The 23982-nt window shown below is 46.6% G+C and overlaps 1 protein-coding gene across 1 annotated transcript in view; it reads left to right on the top strand.

Annotated features, from left to right (window-relative positions):
- The first annotated feature begins 80 nt into the window (after nucleotides 1-80).
- AKAIN1 (A-kinase anchor inhibitor 1) overlaps nucleotides 81-23982 on the top strand; it is a 24278-nt gene continuing 376 nt past the window's right edge. Inside the window, exon 1 of the mRNA XM_074985844.1 lies at nucleotides 81-352. Coding sequence (XP_074841945.1) covers nucleotides 337-352 — 16 coding nt within the window. The 5' untranslated portion in view covers nucleotides 81-336. The remainder of the gene's footprint in view (nucleotides 353-23982) is intronic.

Genomic DNA, 23982 nt, shown 5'->3' with positions numbered 1-23982 from the left:
GTCAGGCAGCAGCCAGAGGGCCCGCGGCGAGCAGTTAATGAGGAGCAATTAGCTTGCCCCCGCTGGGCAGCTGCCAGCCCCCTCCCGCGCCGCGCCGCGCCGCGCCAGGCGGAGGGGTAGCCGGGCCGGCGCAGGGCCGATCGGCGGTGCAGCAGGCGCAGGACCGCGGAACGCGCCCAGCCGGGTCCCCCGCCTCCCCGGGCCGCCGGAGCGGTGCATTGTGGAGGAGCCCGCGTCCCGTCGTCGCTGAGGAAGCCTCCGCCGGGAGCTGTCCGAGGTGGCGGGCTCCCGCGCTCCGGCCCGTGCCCCTGCCCGCCCGCCCGGCCGGAGCCCAGCATGGTGTTCGCTCCAGGTAACGCGCTGCCCTGGCCGGGCCGTGTGCGGCCACGCGAACATCCCCTCGCTCCCCCCGGGCGGCGCGCGCCCGGCCCCTGCAGCCTGGGGGGTGGGGGGAAGCGGGCAGAGCGCGCGCCTGGCTTCCCGGCGGCGGGCACCTTGGCGCGCCCGCGCTCACCCCCACCTGCAGGCGGCGGCCGCAGGGCTACATTTGGCGGGGGGCGGCGGGGAGAGGGGATGCTCTGAGCCGGCGCCTGGCTCCACTGTGGGGCAGGCAGGCAGATTGATCGGGGCTGAGGGGAGCAGGTGAAAGGCTGGGGAGAGGGAGTGAGGACAGAGTCCCCTGCTTACTAGCAGGGTTGGCCGGCTCTTTGCGCGGAGGATTAGGAAAGGTGGGAGGCTGCCCAGGGTGGTCCTCTGTGTGGCTGCTGAAAGGAGAAAGGTCCTTGGGGGTAGGCAAGGGAGCAGCTGTACTCAGAGAGGGCGCAGCCTGGGGGCAAGTTGCCTGCTTCTCATTTCAGAAGAAAGTTCCAGAGGCTTTTCCACGGGCACAGGCGCCTAAGTGCTAATGTGACTCTGAATCTCCTTAGCCTGTTACTCTCTGAAGGGGGGAGGTCACCTGGACCCCTCCTGCAATCCCTATGCAGCCAAACTTTACTGAGCATCTTATAGGATCTGGTCCCACAGGCTTAAGACACAGCAGATCCTTTCTGTGAAGATCACCACTAGGAGTTGAACTGGACTCAGTATATTTTGTTGGGGGGGATAGAAACTGAAGAAAATCAGGGTGATAACTTTTGTAATGTAACTTGTAGAAAACGGTTTATATCGGGGAGAGATTACTGCTTTTCACATCTGCCCTAAAATTTGGGCACAGTAAATGGGCCTCACCAGTGTAGCAGAAGAGAAAGGAGAAGTGTAACTTGAGAGGGTTTAATTTTGCTTTCACTTGCCTCCTTTCAAGTTTCTTTTGCATTCTTTAGAGAAGTCTGCGTCCCGTCAGTAAGGGAGATAGGAGTCTGAAATGCTGGAATGATACAGTTTCCTCAGAATGCCTGACTGGCTTGAATCAGTCAGCCCTGCAATTGAAAGACTCAGCATTTTGAGAAATTACCTGTTTTCAACAATTAGAATACTAGCCGTGTATTTCAAGCTGTCCAGTTGCTTTCTAATTAGATACATCTCCCCACTGACTATTTTGGATTGGAAAGAAAACCAAGGAAACAAGTTGTTTGTCTTTCCTAAACCAGACTCAGTTTATTGTAGCATACCTATCATACTCCTTTTATCTGACAGTCCGCATGTCTTTCACTATTAAGCATAGCATTGTAAAATTGCACTCCGGGACTACGGTACTGCAGCAAGATCAAAAATAATAAAAGCAAATTTCTGCAAAGGATAGTAATAAACTGACAACAAATGTTCCATAGGTATCTCCTGTGCTACACAGAACTTTCTTTTTACATATCTAATCTGTAAATAGGAAATTGTTTTATACAACAATTCTGTTTCAATCAATAAGAAAAGTCACTAATTCCCTTGCTCATGTTTCCTTACAACTGGCATCGTATTACATATAGGGTAACGAATAGGGATATCTAGGAAGTTAGAAATAAATCATGGGAGTTTGACATTATCCTGAAATGAGAGAGGGAAAAACTGGAGTGGATTGCATTTTCAGTCAAGTATTCTTATTACAAATCAGCCTGGGTATTATTTTTAATTTAGGCACAAAAAATTTACATTTCTCTAAGAAGATTGGCAAGTTATTGTGTCAACCTTTCATATCGTAGCTCTGCTACAAACCAATTTCTGCATGTTTACTTTAGAACAGGAGTTTCATTCTCTGTCACAGGAGCAGAAAATTTGTATTATTATGATGTATGAGCGGGTACTCTTTCATTTATGTGTCTTTCACTGCACATAAAGATTGTATAACTGGAAATGGTTATACAGTGATTTCTTTAAGCTTAATGTCTACAATAATAAACATCTAGTTCCCAGAGGTTCCAGAATATAAATAATAGATATAAGACAATGCATCTTGTTCAGCTGTAGACAGCTATAGCTTCATTTTTGTTCATATTTAAAAAAAAATCTCAGCCTTAGAGATAATGAATACATTATTCCAAAGCATTAATTTATACTAGATTATAAATTGTGAAATAGAAGTAAATCTTCTGACTTTTAAATAGAATTTCTAAAACTCAAACCAATAGACTCTTGATGAACAGATATTTTCCTTTGGATCCCTGCTATTTGTATCTATTTCCTTAAATTGTCATTCCTACTCCTACCAATGCACAGGTGCCTATGGGTCATTGGACCCGATGGACCAAAACCCGTAAACGAGGGGCAGCTTTCAGTGCTCAAAAGAATATGGGCCTTATTCTTCACTGACTTCCACCATGTGTTGTGTTCATATCTGTGTAAAATAGGGATAAGATTATATCACTTTGATGTGATCATGTTTTACACCCACTTTTAATTCAATGCAGTGACTATACTAGGTACCAGTGAATGGATAAGCTAATCCAAAGAGATCTTTTTTATAACATTTTCCTTTTTTGTATGACTACGTTTCACTATAAGCTGGCTCTCTGCAAATGTACAGAGACTGCAAAGCTATTTCAGCAGGTATCTGGAAGTCCTACATTACGAGGTATATATCCTAATGATGTAGATACTCTATTCATTCTCACATTGGAAGACGTATGGTGCGTGGAAAGGTGGCGTGGACAAATGCCCTTGTGTTTGGGCTAACCCCAGTTTAATTGCTTTAACTCATGTCAGTGATTGAATTTGACCAAATTAGAAGGCTGTAAAAGCAGTCTGAAATCTTTTTACACCATCTTATTTGCATTTCCAATCTGCCATATTTGCATGCCCCTTCTGAAAGGGCAGGGCAGGGCAGTGTGGCCACAGCCATTATGGAAGGTCCAGAATAAGCAAAACTTATTCTGAAATAGTGTGTCTATACACAAGAGAGCCTACTTCAGATTAGAGACCCTGGAAGCAGTGTTCTAGTCTGAAATACTATGTCTACACAGCAGAATTATTTCGGAATATGGTATTCTGGAATATCTTGAAATAGCCCCTATTCTCTGTCTGCACAGCCCCTATTTTGAAATACCTATTTCAGAACAGGTGCTATTCCTCATACAGGCTATGTCTACACTTGCATTCTTCTCTTGAAAGAGGAATGCAAATGAGGGAAATTGAAAATGCAAATGGAGCAGTGATTTACATATATTCACTTCATTTACATAATCTCTTTTTGGAAGAGATTCTTTCAAAATCAAAAAAAACAACAGAGACAGGGATCTTTCAAAAACAAACCCCATCTTCAAGGGAACCCATCTTCAAGAGGACCCTTCTTCATGAAACAAAATAGGAAGAATGGTTCTTTTGAAAATGGGGTTTATTTTCAAAAGTCAACACTGCTTTTTTTTCTTTCAAAAGAATCACTTCTGAAAAGAGATTATGCAAATGAAACACAAGATATGTAAATCAGTGCCTCATTTGCTTTTTCAATTTCCCTCTTTTGAATGCAAGTATAGATGTAGCCACAATGAAGTTTATCAACTTTTAAATAAGTTGTCTACAATTTTGAAATTATTTCATAATGGCAGTTGCATTGTATAGACACTTGCAAAGTTATTTCAAAATAATGACCATTATCTCAACGTAAGTTTGCTGTGTAGACATACCAGTAGGTTATGGTTACACCACAGCAATCTGTCTGCAGAAGTTACCATTGGGATAGTTGTTCTGACAAGACTTCTGTCAACAGATCTTATATACACATAAAGGCAGATTGATTTTTTGATCTGCTCTGTTGACAAAAGAGGCCTCTAGAGCATCTACACAGCTTTTCTGTCTGCAGATTTGTTGACAAAATGGATTTTGTATGTAGATGCTCTGTGAGTTTTGTGAACCCCTCCCCCCAGTTTTGTCAACAAAACTCGCTAGTGTAACCGGATCCATAGGGTTTAAGCAAGAAGGTACTATTAAATCACCTAGTCTAACTTCCTATAATCCCAGCTCATTACATTTTATCCAAGTACTTCTGTAGCGAACCCAATAACTTATCTGAGTAAACCAGCAATTATGTTAGCTACAGTGTATATTCCAGAAAGGTATCCAGTCTTGGTGTGAAGGAAACCTCAAGACACAGAGAATCTAACACTCTGTGGTGGCTTGTTGATTAATCACTCTCACCACTAAAGAACTGCTTCACATGTCTAATTTGAATTTATTTGGCCTCAGCTTCCAGCCGTTGGTTCTTTTTATGCCTCTCTCTGAGAAGCTACATCTAAACTAGAAAGTTTTGTCAATTAAACGGACATTCTGTTGGCAAAACTCGTGGATTATCCACATTACAAATGCTTTTCGTTGACAGTAAATCAACAGAATGCAGCATTGTTGTTGACAGTGTTCTGTCATCCCCCCAGGAGGCAGAACACCTCCCTTGACAGAATCTGCTGGCAGAAAGCAAGTGTGGACATTTCAGGGGGCCCTCTATCGAGAGACAGGGCATCCAGGTCACCAGGCAGCCCTGTCTGCTGTAGTTCCAGTTGGCCATTCTGTTGAAGGAATGGATGACTTTGTCGCTCCACTTTGCAGTCTGGCCACAATCTGTTGACAGAAGTTTTGTCGGGAGATATCTTTTGACAGTAACTTCTGTCAACAGATCGCTGTAGTGTAGATATAGCCCTAGATTATAGCCCTTTAATACCTAGTATTTTGTTCTATACAAAAAGTGCTTACACTCATGAAAAGGGGAAGAAAAGGTAGGGGTTAGTTAAACCCAGCAGTATTTATATCAGATAATCATTGTGCACATACATTTCTATAACTTGGGGCTAGCTTGGACTTTTACTTCAGGGTAGTCACTGCTCAACACTACTTACCTGCAACAATCACCCTGTCACTAGCCCAGTTCATAAAGTGTTTAAAGCTAATTGTGTTGCCTGCTTGCATAACAACACCGCAGATTATGTGTGCAACCTGTACGAAAGGAATTTGAGCAGTCACATTAAAATGCAATTGAAGAGATAGTAACTGCACACTTAAATATTTTCACTGGTCTGAATAATATAGTCCTGTCTAATTTAAAAGCTGCAGAGGTTGGAGAGATTGTCTAGTCTGGTGTAACATGATCCTCCATGGTGGTTTTTTGCTGGTTACGTATGAGTGCAGTGACTGCTCTCAATCCTAAACTGTCTCCAGTGCACCAACCAAGACTTTAGGATAGTGAAAAATAAAGAGAATTACACATAACTGTAACGTTGCCTTCTGAAGCTACCCTATTGTAAGATCTCACTCCTAGATCTTAATTCACTAGAATGATACAGCTAAAACTGCCTTACCTCCAAAGGAAATTTGACCCCTGAAGTTAGCAGTAGCAAAGTACAGCACATATTAGACACCTACTAGTTATCATGCAAAATCCATTATGTTTGCAAATGTTGCCCTCCAATATTTTAGTCAGTTCTTACAAAGGTAGAATTCGTGATGATCTGTGTAAGATCTAAAAGCATGCACAGTGTAAGATTATGGGTATTTTACTCAGGACTGACAGTTCATTGTGTAACAGTGCTTCTACTGGTCATAAGATAAGGTGTTAAAAACCCTACAGGCTTGACATATTATGATATAAAGGTTGTGTTGCAAGAAGTTTCATGTGGTTGCATGGTTAAATCATGAATGAATTATGAAGGCAATTCCAGACAAGAACCTAATATGTACAATTACATCCAGAAGATTAAGGTATGGTCAGAATTAGCTCTACTATTAATTAAAGATCTGAATCTAATTTGTTAAAAAATCTTTAATGTGTTAATATAGTGTGCTGAAATACAATGTGTTTTCTTAAATTAACCTGATCATAAATTAGGACAAATTCAGACAAATAGTCGAAGGCATATTTCACTTCCAGATCAATGAGTTGACTCTAACGTAGGTCATTAGTGATGACCAGAAATAATGGCCGTTATGTTTCTGTGCAGTAGTCCTGTTAGTTGAGATGATGATTTCATTTTGGTGGTTTTAGTTTGTTTGTTTTTTATTCAAGACATATCAACTACTACCCTTTAGAACAATCTACACCTACACAGAGAAGTAAAGCAGTGAATAGGAAAAAAACCAGGAGTTATTGCAGCCTCTACAGTTTGTCTCTCCAGTTCAGGAATGAAAATTTTTCTTCTAGAGAGAATTGCTCAGCTAGTGTGTGCTATGCTTGTTTTATGAATAAAACTTCATTTTCCAGTAGTTTCTGTCTAGCAACATTAGCAACATTAGTATGAAGTCAATTCACATAAATAACCCTGTACTATCAAAAATAGTGAAAGCTGATTTATTCATATGTTCTTGTTAATCTTGCCTTCTTTGTATTATGGGTACAAATAATCAAATCAAAATTCCTTTCAAACTAAAATTTCGGGGTAAATATGCAGTCTATATAGAGAGAGACTAGCTGGAATAAGTTGCCTCAAAGAATCCAACGTACAATCATGATGCATTTTCCCTAATGGTTTGTACACTTGAACAGAATACTATGCATTATACTTTCAGAGATTATTATTTTAGCAGTAGCTGCGTCAGTGCTGCCAGAAGTGAATAGTTTGACCTTAATAGTACACTGTTTCAGGTTCCATCATTCTATGAAGTCCAGGCAGGTGAGCTCCATCTTGCTCTCATCCAACGTCATTGATTTCTGAAGTAGCATTCTCAAGATTCTTTCTACCTCTGTCTATGAGACCTTGAAATCTTTTGCCTGGTGGAATAAAATTAGCTGTATTCTGTCCACATAGTTCTTCATTAGAGATGCAGAAATGTGAGAGGCAGGAAGTGGCACACTGTGCTACTTAAAATGGTGCTTTTTGTGAAATGCATCCTTAATACAGTAATACTACAGACTCAGTCTTGTTTTTCCCAGTTCAGAGCAGCTGCTGAAAACATGAAGTGGTCCCCATTGATTGTTGCATCCAGTCATAACTCGTCTGCATGAAGGGGTCACATATCTCTTATTCCAAAAAAACAGTCCTTGCTGGTTATGATTTCCTTCCCTACCCCTCTGCAAATTGGTGTTTCCTGCCTTCATCTGGAGAGTGAGTGGTGCCCGCAGGAGTTCACAGAACGGAAGCAGGTCAGTCACACAAATTCTGACAGCACTTGTGAAGGGGTCCAGTCACCTAAGAGTACAGCTGCTGTTGAAAGAGCACTCCACATGTACATAGTCTTGTTTGCTTTATTGTCTTTTGTGACCTCCTTTGTTAAGTAATCAGTCTGAACTACGGAGAGACCACATGAAGAGACACAGTTTTCTGCTGGCTTTCTAAAGTAAAGTGGCCTCTCTCCCAATAGTGTGTGGTGGGTCATTGGTATTTTTTCCCAGCATGCCAAAAATGTCATCTCTTTTTACTGGAGTGGGTAGAGGGAAGAATTCTCCTATAATCAAGGTTCAAATGGACAATTTTCAATATTAGACCAGCCATAATCTGAAAATGACACAACTTGAAAGACTCCTGAAAGGAAATAACGGGCGACAAATTAGACACGAATTTACCTTTAAGGAAAATTACCTCAGGTAAATCCACATGAGGAAAAATGTGTGTTTAGCATGTGCTAGCTAACAAGTAGTAACACAAAGTAAACAATTCTAGTGAAGACGAGACTGTAGTTTTTATGTGTGTAAGTGAGTAAGAGTAAGCTTTAGTAAGGAGCCTAAAGGACCAGCTTGCAACGTGGGCAGCCGAGAAAGAAAAAAACCTCTTTATTTTTAGACTGAGGACAACCTGATACACAAATTGATAGACACACATGATTCAGAGTAGAACTTCCCTTTAACAATTAAGGATCCTAAGCAGTTTTATACATAAATTGAACATTCAAAGAGCATGTTCATTCACATTTAGAAAAAGCTTATGTTTCTTGTGTTCACTAATCAAGTAAGATGACCAGTGGGGGGGTCTAGGCAAGTCAAGCATACTCTCATTAATCCATCCATCTTTTAGTATTCAAATTAGAAGCAACTGCTATTTGCGGCTATCATGTTGGTAATTTGGATGCCAGGTTCCTTTAAACTGCACAGGAAGCAAGCCCAGCTACTACGGATAAAGCCCCAGCTCCACTTACTCCTGCTGTTTTAGGGCTCCTCAGTGCATGTGAGCAATCACAACATTGCCAGTGCAAAGGAAAAGGTGTCATTCATTTTGTGTCTTAAAAGGACCCTATGCTGTAGGAAGATATGATTGGGTGCATAAATGCCACATTGCTCGGCAGTGAGGATGATATCTACTCAGTTTTTCCTTCAGTCTAAGACCCTTCATGATCATTCCTAATTTACCACCTTGTCACTGCTCTTCTTCAATTGCTGCTTCTGTTTCCTGCTAAGTACTTGTTTTGGCTGTCACTTAAACCGATTTTACATCTTTGAAAATTTATTAACCCTGATGGAGCTATTTCTGATCTACCCCTGTGTAAAAGCAGGCTGCTGTCTTTAGTGGACTAAGTTCAGAATAATATCCCACAACTTTGTGCAAGGATATGTGGAGAGAATGGACTGATGCAGAGACTTGCTGCATAGCATGACTGTCTGTTCCAAACTCACTTCCTGGGGCATACTCCCATTATTAAAACTGAAGGCAACGAATCTAAATACAAGCCAGCAGTATGAGGTGTGGGACAGGTTTTTGATTTTGAGGTCATGCACTCATGATGCTTGTGAGGGGGTGGAGCAGGTGTGTGTGTGCTCTGACAGTCCTTTTTTATAATTATCAGTTTCCGTAAAGGCTTTTCCCATGTATACACTGAGTCACTTCTACAAAAAAAGGTGCAGAACTCAAGTCTGATGATTCCTCATAGTGGTTAGGGTCTTCAGTTTTAATACTCTGGTCCCCCTGCTCCTGCGGGACTGGTGAGGGCTCCTGCCACAGTCTCCACACTGCTGCAGGGATTTGGGGTTCCTGCCCCAGTCCCCACACTGCTGCGGGACCAGCAGGGGCTCCTGCCCCAGTCCCTGTGCTGCTGCAGGATGGTTGGGACTCCTGCCCAGGGCTGCAGGGGCTCCTGCCCCAGTCCCTGTGCTCTTGCTGGACCTGTGGGGATTCCTGATCTGGTTCCCACACTGCTACTGGCCCGGCAGAGATTCCTTTCTTGGTCCCTGTGGCAGCAGCAGGGGTTCCTGCCCAGTCCTCATGCTACTGCGGTGTGGCAGGGGATTCTGCCTAGTCCTCAAGCTACTGTGGGACCAGCAGGGGGTCCTGGCCAGTCCCGATGCTGTTGTGGTGCAGTGGGAACTGCTGCTCCATTCCCAGTGCTTCTGCCCAGTCTCCATGCTGCTCCAGAACCATCAGTGTAAGTTTTTCTGGTGTTCTAATGGAAAAAAAGTGCCGGAACTCTGTTCCAGTGCATTACGCCAGAAAAAAAAGCCCTTCTCTGAGGCCAGGAAACATCATAAAGCATGAGAGATTCTTGGTTTTAAATGCAATAATTTTGTTGGTTTAAGCCCCCCCCCTCAAAATAAAACAGTATAGTGGGGATAGAACATCTGGCATCATGGTCATCTATTTGACAACAAACCCATCCAGACCCCTTGTGTCTGTTCTCAAGTAAATGGCTAGCCTGAGCCACTGCCTGTGCTACACTACTCAACATAACTAGCATACGTCTGTCTACTTAAGCTGGGGTGCATGGTCCCAGCTGCGATGTAGATCTATTCTTAAGGTTTGAGGTTTTCTGAACTTCTCAAACTGTTGTGGGGGTATGTGTGTAAAACTACTGAATCTGCAGTGTCAGCTGGAGTAAAAGTTAAATTAAATGCAGTATCAAGAACTGAACAACTAGCTAAAGGGAAGGCCATGCTAGGTATTAGTTATGATACAACCACTCCTTGATCTGACAGCACAATTTTTTTTTTTTTTTTTACTTTAGGGTCAGGTAACTTCTATTATGCAGTTAGAGGAACTATAATGATGGATATCAGCATAAGAACCTAGATTTAAATGTATGCATAGCATATCATGCCTTCCTACCCCTCTAAACCCAGATCAGGATCTTGTTCATTAAACAGGGCAAGTTGTGAACACAATACTGTTACCTTACTAAAGCTTCTTGGCTGAAACATTCATTGGAGTTAGAGTTTTTTGGAAGTGTGTCTGCTGCAAAATGAAACTCCTCAGCGTCTGCCACAGCCTTTTTTCTGCCCTCCAAAGGTCCCTGCCTGGTGCCAGGGACAGCATTCCCTCTATTTTTTTGCCACCCATGTGCAAAATAAATTTTCTTATGTGCACCAGTACATATGTGGATGTGCATTACCAATAGAAACACATGCTGCCGGAAGTGGGCACTATGCTAATCAATTGGTTAGCGTCTGAATGTCTCCTGGACGGCTGCCCGAGCACTCAGCTTATGGAGAACACTGAGCAACTCCTAAGCCCTTTGAAGCAACACTTTGGGAATACAGCCTATGTGGCACAGACAGAATTGTCTTTTTGTAAACTAGGCCTAACAGTCATGCAGATACTTACACAGCAATATTGTAGGGGTAAATTGCTTACTGTTATGCATTTCCAAACTTTACAGAGTGATCCTTTATGTAGCATCAGCGTAATAACTCAGTGATTTGTTGGATGCTTTCAAAACACTAAACAACACATTCATCACGTTACATTATGCGTGCTGCAGTCCAGATTTCTGCAAAAATCCTATCATCCCAGCCAAAATAAGTCCTATTTTCACAGATTTGGGAAATATACTACACTCAATTGTTTGCCCATTTTTCAGGTGCACTGGGAGAATAAACTTCACAGGGAGACAATACATTCCCATGCAGCTACTCACAGTGTGGACAATGTCTGTGAAGCTCTGGTACTCTTGTGCATAAGACTCTGGATGAGTAGTATGGGAAGGTGGAGGGCAGCCATCTGTGGGGAAGGAACAAGTTCTGAGCTATCTAGAAAAACTAGATGTACACAAATCCATGGGTCTGGATTTAATGCACCTGAGGGAATTGGCAGAGGTCATTGCTGAACCTTTGGCCATTATCCTTGAAGACACTTGAGCTGTGTCTACACATGCAAAAAACTTTGAAATAAATGGCCCTTTTTTGAAAGAGCGGGAGGAGTGTCTACACGTCTAAGCCCATCTTTTGAAAGAAAATCGAAAGAATGGGGTGCAGACTTCGAAATCCAAACCCCTATCCCATATCAGGAAGATCGCTCCCTTTCGAAATAATAAATCAAAAGAGTACACGTGTAGATGCTCCACAGTCCGCTCTTTCGAAATACAGGTCTGCCATGGCATTGATCAGCTGGAGTGTGGGGCCGCTTCAGCTGGCAGCAGTGGGGCTCTATGGTCCCTGCGTTCAGCTGCCTTAAAGCTGCACGCACGCAGGAAACCCATGTCAGGAAGGTGAGAGCGTGCTAGGGGCAGCCTGCACACGCGCTCCAGCCTGACACTCCAGCACCATCATGGCCAGCAGCCAGCCCTCCTGCGAGCACCACGGCCCTCCCTCCGAGCCCCCACAAGGCTCCCAGGGCGAGAAAAAGTAAAGGGCTCCCTCCTGGATGGAGTGGGAGCTGCGGGACCTCCTTGACCTCTGGCAGGACGAGGAGGTCCTGCGCCACATTGGCATAAAGCGGCGCAATGCTGCAGCCTTCAGCTGCCTGGCAATGGGCCTACACACCAGGGGCCACCTGTAGTGTACCGTGGAGCAGGTACACTCCAAAGTAGAAGAGCTGCGCCAGGGATATGCCCGGGCCAGGGACCAGGCCGGACGTTCCGGGGCAGGACCAGCCACGTGCCCCTTCTACAGGGAGCTACGGAGCATCCTGGGGCCCCAGGAGAGTTCACCCCCCATGGCTTTCCTGGACACCTCCGGGGAGGAGCTGCAGCCGGAGGAGGAGGAGGAGCAGCCCGGATCTGGGACCCAGGAGGGCGAGGGGACCACGGACTGGTCAAGTGGGGAGGGGGAGCTGACCATTGTGATCCCCTTCCACTCCTCCAGTGGGGCGACCGAAGGCCGGACATCTCCGGACGTCGCCGAGCGACCCTCAGGTACATCCAGGGAGGGGCGACACCTACTCCACAGGGTGGGGGGTGACGCAATGGCTAGGTGCCCGCACACGGAACCATTGGTCCCGGCCTCACACAGGCCAGCCCCCACATAGAATGCAGCACCCCGCGGTGCCACACCAGCGAAGCCCAGCACCCACCCCCAGTGCACAGTGCTGTAAGCCGCACAGGGGTGGTGGCCGGTTGGTGCCGGATGGCACCTGGGGCCTGCTCACCGCAGGCTGCGAAAGGCCACCTGTGGGAGAGACCCCTGGAATCACCCTCAGGCTAGGACGCCCGGTCCTGGGGGGGTTGGTCGGTGCTCCCTGGAGGGATCAGTGTCCCTTGGGGGGGCAGGAGCCCCATGGGGTGGGCTCGGGCAGGTAGGCCACAGCCGGGCCCCCTCTGTCTGGGGCACACTACTGACATGCTTGCTTCCTCTCCACACAGCCGTACCATCCGTGGGCCAGGAGAGCCCCACACCATCCCTCGTCCTGGAGAGCCCGCCTGCAGCTGTCGGAGGTGTCCCGACTCCACCCCAAGCAGCACGCCGTTGGGGCTGTGGCCGGAGGGCCCCCCCCAGAGGACCGAGGAAGACCCAGCCACCCAGCGCCAGACCAAGGTGGCCGAGGAGCACCTCCAGCTCGCCCGGGCTGACATGGAGTGGCGGAAAGCGGCCTGGAATAGACTGCTGGACACCTTTGAGGGCATTGGCCATGCTGTGCGGGAGCACACGGCAACTATGGCCTGCCTCCTGGCCCCTCTGGCATCTCCCCCTCCTGGCCCTGCCCCCTCCACCCCCAATGAGCCTGGCCCCCTCCGCCCCCACTGAGCCTGCCCCCTCCGCCCCCACCAGGCCCACCCACCAGCAATATTATCCAGTGCTACCAGCACCCTCCCCGCCCACCGGGACCCCACACCCAGGGGTCAGGGGCTCCAGGGGCCGACAGGGTTTGTGGCCAACCAGCCCTGCCCCGGAATGAGCACCTCGCTCCCCTCCAAGTTAAGTTCCACCTGCCCCCCTCCAAGTTAGGTTCCCCCCATCCCCCTCCAAGTTAGGCTTCCCCCTGTACATATGATTTACGAACGCCCAAGGTATATAAACGTTTCTTTATTATTCACCACTCCGTGCTGTGCTCCTCAGTGGGTGGTGGATGTGCAGGTACAGTACTGGTGCAGGTGGGGGTGGCAGGGATGGTGGGTGACAGGTGTGCGTGCACGTGCGGGTCAGAGGTGGCCATCGGCAAAGGCCTGCCTGAGCGCCTCTCGAATGTGGTGGCTGTCCCGGTGGGCCTGGCGGAGGGGGGCGGTGCCCGGCTGCTTGTAGATAACACCAGACGGAGGCCCCCCCCAGGAACAAAGGCATCCCCCTTTCTCTCCACAATGTAGTGGAGGACGCAACAGGCACCCACCACCTGGGGCAAGTTGGGGACCCCGACATCCAGCCGTATGAGGAGACACCTCCACTGTCCCTTTAGACGCCCGAAGGCCCATTCCACCATGTTGCGCGCGTGGTTGAGGCACTCATTGAACGCCTCCTGGGTGGGGTCAAGGTATCCCGTGTAGGGCCTCATGAGCCACGGCTGCAGTGGGTATGTCGCATCTGCCACCATGCAGAGCGGCAGGGTGATGTCCTCCGCTACGGGGATCTCCCTCTGAGAGACGAAGGTGGTGGCCCCCATGCGGGGCAGAGGTCAGAGTTCCAGAAGACCTGGGCATTGTGGGTGTGGCCAGCCCAACCCACGTAGAGGTTTGTGAACTGGCACCTTGCATCCACCAGGGTCTGCAGCACCACCAAATGGTAGCTCTTCCTGTTCATATACTGGCCGGTGTTGTGTGGTGGGGCACGGATGGGGATATGTGTGCCATCCAAAGCACCGATGCAGATCAGGAAGCCCAGGTCCTTTAAACCAGCGACGGTGTTGTCCACATCCCCCAGGCTGATGACCCTATGGAGCAGCATTGCGTTGATGGTCCTGATGACCTGTAGAGGGGGAAGGGGGACACGTGCGCTAGTGCAGGTGTGGCGGCTGTTGCCCCCTGCCTCGGGCCCATTCCGCCCCCCTTCTGTCTGGCCCCTGGCCTGTGCAACCCCCGCTCCCTCCCATCCAGCCCCTACCCCATCCGGCCCCTTCCTGGGGAGGTTTCCCCTTGCCCCAGCCCCCCTGCCCACCCGGCCCCACCTTACCTCCATAAGTACAGCCACAATGGTGGCCTTGCCCACCCCGAACTGCTGTCCCACGGAGCGATAGGAGTCTGGGGTGGCCAGCTTCCAGATGGCAATCGCGACCCGTTTCTCCAGGGTGAGGGCTGGCGGCACGCAGGTGTCCTGGTGTCAGAGTGAGGGGGTGAGCCAGTGGCAGACCTCATCGAAGGTCTGCCTCGACATGCGGGAGTTCTGCAGCCACCTTTCCTCACCCCTCTCCCCTAGCACCATGTGCTGCCACCAGTCGGTGCTGCTCAGGTGGGTCCAGAGGCGTCGGAGCACCCAGGGGCGCACCCAGTGGTGCCCCGGTGGGGGGAGCCCCGTGGCCCTGGGGGGACCTTGCAGCCACCCGATGAGCTCGGGTGCAGCTGCGGCAAGGGTGCACAGCACTGCCAGCAGGGCGTCCATGATGAGGGCGTCCTCCTGCAGGAGCTGTCGCTGGGCCTCCATGGTGGGCACGAGTGGGCTCTGCTGGGCTGGGACAGGCTGGGCAGCACTCAGCTCATGCGGGGGGGAAGGGCGGAGGGAGGGGCCCTTTAAAGGAGGCGGCTGGCTGCAGCCCCGGAAGGGCTTGTCGGCCATGGGATCCCATCTGCGGCGTTTCCTGCCTCCCTTCTTTCGAAAGAGGGCTTGGAGCCGTGTGGACGCTCTCTTTCGAAAGACCTCGATGGCACTTCGAAAGAGCAGGTTGGAACGCTGATCTGAAAAATGGCGGCGGGTGCTCTTTTTCGATGGCTGCTTTTTTGAAAACCGAACTTCAATTTTTGCCCTTTTGAAAGGGCGCTTACGTGTAGACACAGCTTTGGAGATCAGGGAGATACCGAATGACTGGAAGAAGGCAAACATAGTGCCCATCTTTAAAAAAGGAAAGAAGGACAATCCAGGGAACTATAGACCGGTCAGCCTTACCTCAATCCCTGTGAAAATAATGGAGGGAATCCTCAAGGAATTTATTTTGGAGCACTTGGAAGAGGGGAAAGTGATCAAAAGTAGCCAACATGGATTCACCAGGGGCAAGTCCTGCCTGACCAATCTGATTAGCTTCTATGACTAGGTAACAAGTTCTGTGGACATGGGGAAGTCAGTGGATGTGATATATCTTGACTTCAGCAAAGCTTTTGATATGGTCTCCCACAACATTCTTTCCATAAGTTAAGGAAGTATGGATTGGATCCTTGGACTATAAGATGAATAGAAAGCTGGCTTAATGGTTGGGCCCAACGGGTAGTGGTCAATGGCTCAATATCTGGTTGGCAGTCGGTTTCAAGTGGAGTGCTGCAAGGCTTGGTTCTGGGGCAGGTGTTATTCAATGGCTTTATTAATGACCTGGATGAGGGACTGGACTGCACCCTCAGCAAGTTTGCGGATGACACAAAACTAGGGGAGAGGTAGATATGTTGGAGGGCAGAGAGAGAATCCAGAGTGACGTGGATAAATTGGAGGACTGGGCCAAAAGAAGCCTGATGCAGTTCAACAAGGAGAAGTGTAGAGTCCTGCACCTGGGGCAGAAGAATCCCAAGCATTGTTTTAGGCTGGGGACCAACTGGCTCAGCAGCAGTACAATGGAAAGGGACCTAGGGATTATGGTGAATGAAAGGCTGGATATGAGTAAACAGTGTGCCCTTGTAGCCAAGAAGGCTAACGGCCTACTAGGGTGCATTAGGAGGAGCATTTCGAGGAGATCTAGAGAAGTAGTTATTTCACTTTATTCGGCACTGGTGAGGCCACATCTGGAATATTGTGTCCAGTTTGGGGCCCCCCAAGTATGAAAAGGATATGGATTTGCTGGAGCAGGTTCAGCGGAGGGCAACAAGAATGATTAAGGGGCTGGAGCACAAGACCTATGAGAATAGGCTGGTGGATTTGGGCTTGTTTAGTTTACAGAAGAGAAGACTTAGGGGTGATTTAATAGCAGCCTTCAACTTCCTGAAGGGGAACTCTTAGAGGAGGGTGAGAAACTGTTCAGTGGTGTCAGATGGCAGAACAAGGAGTAATGGTCTGAAGTTGAAGAGGGAGAGGTGTAGGTTAGATATTAGGAAAAACTACTTCACCAGGAGGGTGTTGAAGCATTGGAATGTGTTGCGTAGAGAGGTGGTGGATTCTCCATCCCTCAAGGTTTTTAAGTCCTGGCTTGACAAGATCCTGGCTGGGATGACTTAGTGGGGTTGATTGTGCTTGAAGCAGGGGGCTGCACTAGATGACCTCCTGAGGTCCTTTCCAGCCCTATGATTCTGTGATTCTGTGATCTTCAGAAATATATTCAAGTTCAGATTTATATACTACTACATAACCCTTGCAGTCTGCGTGGAGCATAGGTCAACTACAAGTCTCCTCTGCTTCATTCTGTCTTGGGACAAAACTTCTAGCTGGCTCCGGGAGCACCACAGTTGTTGTCCTTCAGTCTCAGTAGACCTTCTCCACATTGTCCAAGGTCTTTCTCTTTTGCATTCTCCTTGCAGGTTGCATGTGAGAGCTTGATGGACTGTGCCGGATGATGGCTTTCTGAGATTGTGGCCTAGCCATCCCCAATTTCTTCTCTTAATTTCAATGTCAGTTTGTTCTTGTCCTGCTCTGTTCCAAAGCTCCTCATTTGTGATGAAGTCTTGCCATTTGATGTGAAGGATGTACCTCAGGCATCCGTTTATGAATGTCAGTAGCTTGTCATTTGGAGACTTTCTGGTACACAAGGTCTTGCATCCATACAAGAGCTCATTCTTTACATTTGTGTTGAAGATCCACAGTTTCATCTTCACAGATATTATTTGTGAACTCCATATGGGACAGGGAGTCTTGAATGCAGCTGTTGCTTTCCCTGTGCTGGCATTGATATTCTTATCTGTTCCTCCATCTACACCCATAATACTCCCCAAGCAGATAAACTGCTCCACATCTTCCAGGTCATCCCCTCTCAGTGTGATGGTGATGTTGTTGGACTGGTTGATCCTCATCAACTTGGTCTTTCCCTTGTTAATTCTCAGTCCAGTCATTGAGGCAGTTTTGTTTAATGCTGTGAACGTTTCTTTCATGCTTTCATGTTAGTGTGAAAGTAGGGTGACATCATCAGCAAAATCAATGTCCTCTAGCTTTTTGAAAAGTGTCCACTGAATGCCTCATTGATGGCCATCTGTTGTCCTATTCATAATCCAGTCCATTGTGATCAAGAACAGGGAAGGTGACAATAGGCACCCTTGTCATACTCCCTATAGTATGCTGAAGGATTCTGTCAAGGCACCATTGTGAATAACTTGGCATGTCGAGGGTTCATACATTGAACGGATCAGGTTAATAACTTTGGATGGGATGCCACGGTGTTGCAGCAGTTTCCACAAAGTGTCTCTATCAATACTATCAAAGGCTTTCTCAAAGTCTAAGAAGGTTATGTACAGTGGGGAGTTCCACTCGAGCAACTATTCTATAATCACGGTGAGAGTTGCCATTTGGTCAATACAGGATCTCTCACTTCGGAAGCTGGTCTGTTCTTTCCCGAGCTGTTTATCAACTTCTTTCTTCATTCCCTCCAAGAGAATCCTACTGAACACTTGTCCTGGAATAGACAGCAATGAGATGCTCCTCCAGTTCTTACATTCCTTCAGGTTGCCTTTCTTTGGAAGCTTGATAAGTTAGCCATATTTCCAGTCTTGTGGAATCTCTTCAGTGTCCCAAATATTCCCAAATCGATTTATACATCATGTTGACTGATGTCTCATTATCTGCCTTGATTGCGTCTGCTGGGGTTTTGTCTGGATCAGGTGCTTTTCTGCTTTTCAGGTGGGCAATGGCTTTCCTCTTTTGTAGGTCTGCTGCTGCTAATTTGCAGTGGTATATCTGCGGGTGGTAACTCAGGAGGTTCCATGTGGGCAGGGTGGTTCCGTAGCTGTTCAAAGTGTTCCTTCCACCTCCTGAGCTGCTCACTTGGATTTGTTAGCATGCACTCTTCCTTATTCTGTACTGGCGGATCCACTGTACACTGTGACCCAGCTAGCTTCCGTGTGATGTCATACAGCTCTTTCAAGTTTCTCCGTCCTAAAGCTTGTTCAGCTTGTTGTGTAAGGTTTTCCACAAAGTTCTTCTTGTCCTGTTTTAAGGCCTTTTTAACTTCTTTCAACAAATACGGTCTCTACGCTTCCACCTTTGCTGCTCTTGTTTTGCTGTTGTTGACTGCTGCTTTTCTGTCCTTTCGTTCCTTCGCTTTTCTCAGAGTTTCTGCTGTGACCCATTCTTTGCGATGCCTTGTCCTCTTTCCCAATGCTTTATTGCAGGTTTCTTTCCAGGCTGTTTTGGTGTGCTCCCAAATTTGTTCCATGGTAGCATTTTTCAGGATGAGGTTTGCCAGAAGTGCATATCTGTTGGACAGCTCCACTGGGAAACTGGCTCTTGTCTCTAAATCCTTCAGCTGCTCCATATTGAATCTCAGTCCCAGCGTGGTCACTATTGTGGTGTACTTCTTGAGCTTGAACTGGAGCTTTAACATGACCAAATGGTGGTCTGAACCTATGTCTGCTCCTCTTCTAGCATGGATGTCCTGCATAGATCTTCTGAAGGAACTGCTGGTAAGGATGTGATCAATCTGGTTTTCTGACTGGTGGTGGAAAAACACAACCACCTATCACCAATCCATCAAAGGAACAAAGGTCACAGAGCACTCTCCATTTTCATTCATGTTGTCTAGGCCTTCTTTTCCCATAGTCTGTTTGCTGCCTGCATTTGTGCTTCGAATTTTCCCACTGAAGTCACCCGTGAAAATCAACATATCCTTCTTTGCTTTCTGGTTCACCACACTTTGTAGTTTCTCATAGAAGTCTGTTTTACATTCCTCTGCTGCTTCATTGGTTGGTACATAACATTGCACAGTTAGTACCTTCCACACTTTGGGGTAGAGTCTGGCTGTGATGATGTGTGATGATACTGTGTCCACGCCATTAAAGCACCAGATGTCTCTCTTGATAACATAAAGCCCATACCTTCTGTGTGTGGTGCACCCTCTTCTTCATGTCCTGGATAGATGAGGCTTATATAGCGCAATCTAAATGTAGAAAATCAGAAAGAACTTGTGAAAGAAAACTTGGAAGGACCTCTAGATAAAGCGGGATGGGAGGTAGGCAGGAGAAACATTCAACAGCATCATGCATGGTACAGTATGTTTTGTTAACTATAGAAACTGATTTGGTGGACCAAGAGGTTTTTTGGACACAAATCACCCTTCTAGAAATATATATAAAACTACATAATCTCTACTTTAATATATTCAGTTCTGTTTTCAATCTTATATTTATCCATCCTCCTGGATTGAAATATCACCTTTCACACACCAGTGGAAGTTAGCTGGTCTCTGACAGCCTCAGAAGAGAACAAACTATCTCTGGTGATAGCAAGGAGTACATTAGCTCTTGGACAGTAGAAAATATTGTGTACTTTATTGTTAAATGACATTGAACTGTATCCAGAAAACATTTACAGTTTCAAACATTTGGGAATGGGGGAAGCTGAATAGAAGGGAGTGGATACTGCCAAGAATGTAAGTGGTTATAGTGTATCAATGTTTTCATCTAAAATCTGGCTTTCTAGGAGTTTAAGTTAGCTTCTTTAATATGGAGCCAAATTGTATTAACTCAGATACTAAGTTAAATTCTTTCCAAGATGTTAACCATATTTCTATGTTATTTTTTTTTTTGGCCAAAATCTAGTTTGGAGTACGGTAATATAAAAATAAAATTGCATTTAAGTTAATCAAGACATTCTTGCTAATAGTGAACAATATCTGCTCTTATCAAGAACTGGAGTTCACAAATTCCCTTTTACTCACAAGGGTATTAGGGCTGGGTGGTGTCATGCTTTTGATTTGGGCATATAATACCAAGACTTTGCATTGTTTTTCATCAGGTGAGAACGATACCTTGCCATTTACCTGTCATTAGGGTCTTGAAAGGTTCACAAAGCAAAGATTGTGATTTTCTCATAGCTGAGAACACATAGGGGTCACAAAGAAGAACCTAATCTTCAGTGGACTCTGATTTACCCTAGCTATTACGTAAAGAGCTCCTCTCATGGATTCAGAACAGAGAGCCAATTATATATGCTGATACTTAAGCTCAACAGGGCCCATTAAATATTAAATGAGATCACTCATTATGCAGAATTGGTATTCTGAGAGCACTCTGTCAAATTTTCAGTGAGTTTTAGGTACCTAAAGATGCAGATCAGCTAGTGGATTTTCCAGAAGTGCTCTGGACCCCCCTCCTCAAAATGTATTTAGGCACCAAACTCCCAGGAGTTAGATGCCTAAATAACTTTGAGTACCTGGACCCAAGTATCTATCTCTTGCTGTTGCAATCCCCATTAGGTACTTACCTGCATCTCCAAATGCCTAAAAAATTCTGTCCCCATGTCTGTCACTCTGAAATTTGGGCAGAAGGGGCGGAGTTGGGATCTACCCTTCCCCAACCAGTCCTTCACTGCTGTCCTGGGCTCCACCAGTGATTTAAAGGACTTGAGACACAGGCTGCTGCTACTGCCCCTCTAGGGGCAGCAGCAACTGGAAGCTCTGGGATATTTTCAATCCCCAGGCCCTGAGGCAACTGTCACCTTTGCCCTGCTTCTTGTCAGTGGGCCTGAAGGTAGTATTTGCTGCCACAGGGTCCCCTCTACTATAAGCACCCAAAAGAGAAGGCTGGGTAACTGCAGTTCATCCTCTGCAAACAAAAAGGTTGGCTGGAGCAACATAGAGAAAAAGCCCTTCCATAAGGCAAGGGGTTGAGGGGAGAGATGGGACGGAAAGGAACACTAACAGGAAGATTTGATTAGGAGATTCCAGTTCCTCTTACCTTTCACAGTTACACACACCTACCATTGTGCCCACAACCAGAGCACACAGTTGGCATCTTGTTTTCATCAGCTTTAGTATTGCTAAGATGTGATTTCTTTTGGCAGGTGGTGGGAAAAAGGCAGGAGAGAGGAAGCAGCACAGAAGGGCTGGATGGGGGAGGGTGCGACTTGTCTTTCAGTTAATTTACTCATGTTTCTGCCTGTCCCCCAGGACCTACTGCCACTGCAGTATGGTCACAAACTGCATCCAGACCTCAAGAGTCTTCACCTCACTGTATGGCTTCTGAGCGGCTTGACAAAAAGGGGAGGTTATGTTCCTTTGCAGTTCAAGAAGTTCTGGTTAACAGTAGAAAGCATTCAGCAATGATAAGTCACAGGGCTAAGTGGAAAAAGGTTCTTTTAGTAATGAGCTACAATCTTCAGAGGCAAGGATCCGGAACATGTTAGAGTATCAGTGTTCCCTGTAAACTGAGCACTTGTGTGGCCACTCAGGAGAGATTCAGATGCCACCCATCTGATTAGCAGAGTGTCACAGTGAGCTTTTTATTTCTACTGATGGTGTACATTGGCACATGCCTCATTATACATAAACATTTATTCTATCCATGGATGGAAAAATCCACGCGTGGACTGCAAAGATTAGAGAGAACATTGTAGTGTACCATCTTAATTTGAAGTCCTCAGCCCTTTCTATGACTTCCTTGAGAGTTTACCTTGGAGCAATCTCAAATATTTATCGCCTGTCCAAGGAGCCTGGCGTTCACCAGATTCCCAGGACTAGATTTCACAAAGGTTTGATGTTCTCTTTTTTCCCAACTAATAGAGATGCAGTACTGAGCTGGGACCTTAACACTGTGTTGGCAGCTTTTAGGAGCCTGCGATCTGAGCATTTGCTTACTTGCTTTTGGCCCATATCAGAAGATCATCTTTGTCATAGCCAAAAAAGTGTCTGAACTGCAAGCTTCTTTAGTGAGTTCTGCTTACACAGTATGTTTGAAGGACAGGGTGGTCTTGAGACCACATCAAAAGCTTTTAACCAAAGGAATGTCAGTTTTTTATTCAAGTCAGACATCATACCTTCTGATGTTTTTTTCCTAAGACACATTGTAATTAGGATGAGAAATTTCTACATACCTTAGATGTTAGGTAAGTGTTGGTGTTTAGTCTGGATAGCGCTAAATCAGTCAGACAATCTCCTTGTCTTTTTGTGTTATATTCAGATTGTATAAAAGGGCAACTTGTCTTTATGCAGATGATTTCAAGACAGATCACCTTCTGGAGCACAGCTGCATATTGGATAGCTGACACTTCTCCAAGACTCTCAGACCATTCCCCAGCAGCTCCACATACATCATTTGCTTTCCTTAGACATGTTCCTATGGAAACTTGAAGGACTGCCCTGTAGTTCTCATGGCACACATTCATACATCACTGTGCAACCATTACTGCATCCAGAGCAGATGAAAATGTTTGCTAATTAATATTGTAGCTATTGTGTACTGGAGTTGAGTGAACATCTGTGAACTTTTAAAGAAAAAAATGCTTAATTGTCCATTTTGTAACTGTTGTTCTTTTAGAAGTGAGTGCAAATGTGTAATCTATGATCCACCTTCAATCCCTTCTTCCCTAGGAGTCATTATCTATCTCCCTAGCCCAAAGGAGCTGAGATGGGGGGATGGGGGTAGCACCTCTCTTATGTAGCTTGGGTAGGGGCCTGAGGAAGCCCAGTGTATATGAGCTATCTTGGCAGCTACTGCCCGTGTATGTTGTTGTCCATGAGGTTTGGTGGAAGGCTACTCTCCTCTCAGCCTAGCCAGTGAACACGTGGCCATTCCACATCTGAGTAGTTCTTCTGCCTGATACACATCTCCTCCTCCATTAAGGTGGTGGACCTAGCAGGGGCAAACCATCACTCTTCATTCTTGTGGTAGGCTGTGTTGGCTCTTTTAACCTTGTAGCCAGATCTTACTTTCTGGCTCACCTCCTGTTGTAGCAGGTGCCTTCCTGACTGTTTACGTTTAAGACCAATTTACTAACAGAATTTTCCTCTGCTACACTTAGGGTGCATCTACACTAGCCGGATACTTCAAAGTAGCCGGCACAATGTCAAAATAGCACGTGTCACGTCTACATGCACTGTGTGCTATTTTGACATTGAAATCAGCGTTAGGCGGCTAGACGTCGAAATCACTGTTCCCGTCCGCGTCCCGCTACTTCGAAATAGCGGGGTCCTCCGTGGTGGCCATCAGCTGAGGGGTTGAGAGACGCTCCGTCCAGCCCCTGTGGGGCTCTATGGTCACCACATGCAGCAGCCCTTAGCCCAGGACTTCTGGCTGCTGCTGCTGCTGCAGCTGGGGGTCCATGCTGCGTTCACAGGGTCTGCAACTGGTTGTCGGCTCTGTGGATCTCGTGCTATGCAGGCCGAGTGTGTCTGGGAGGGGCCCTTTAAGGGTGCAGTTTGGGGCTTTGCTGGCCCCTTATTTTGATGGGGAGCACTGTGTATGTGGACACTCCACATTTCCTTCCAGGGTGGCTCCTTTCGACATTCACTGTTGCTACTT

This window comes from Carettochelys insculpta, chromosome 2 (assembly GCF_033958435.1).
Source record: "Carettochelys insculpta isolate YL-2023 chromosome 2, ASM3395843v1, whole genome shotgun sequence".
NCBI classification, from domain to species: Eukaryota; Metazoa; Chordata; order Testudines; family Carettochelyidae; genus Carettochelys; species Carettochelys insculpta.
Note: the sequence above shows the minus strand (reverse complement) of the source record. Positions and strands in the feature narration are given on the sequence as shown.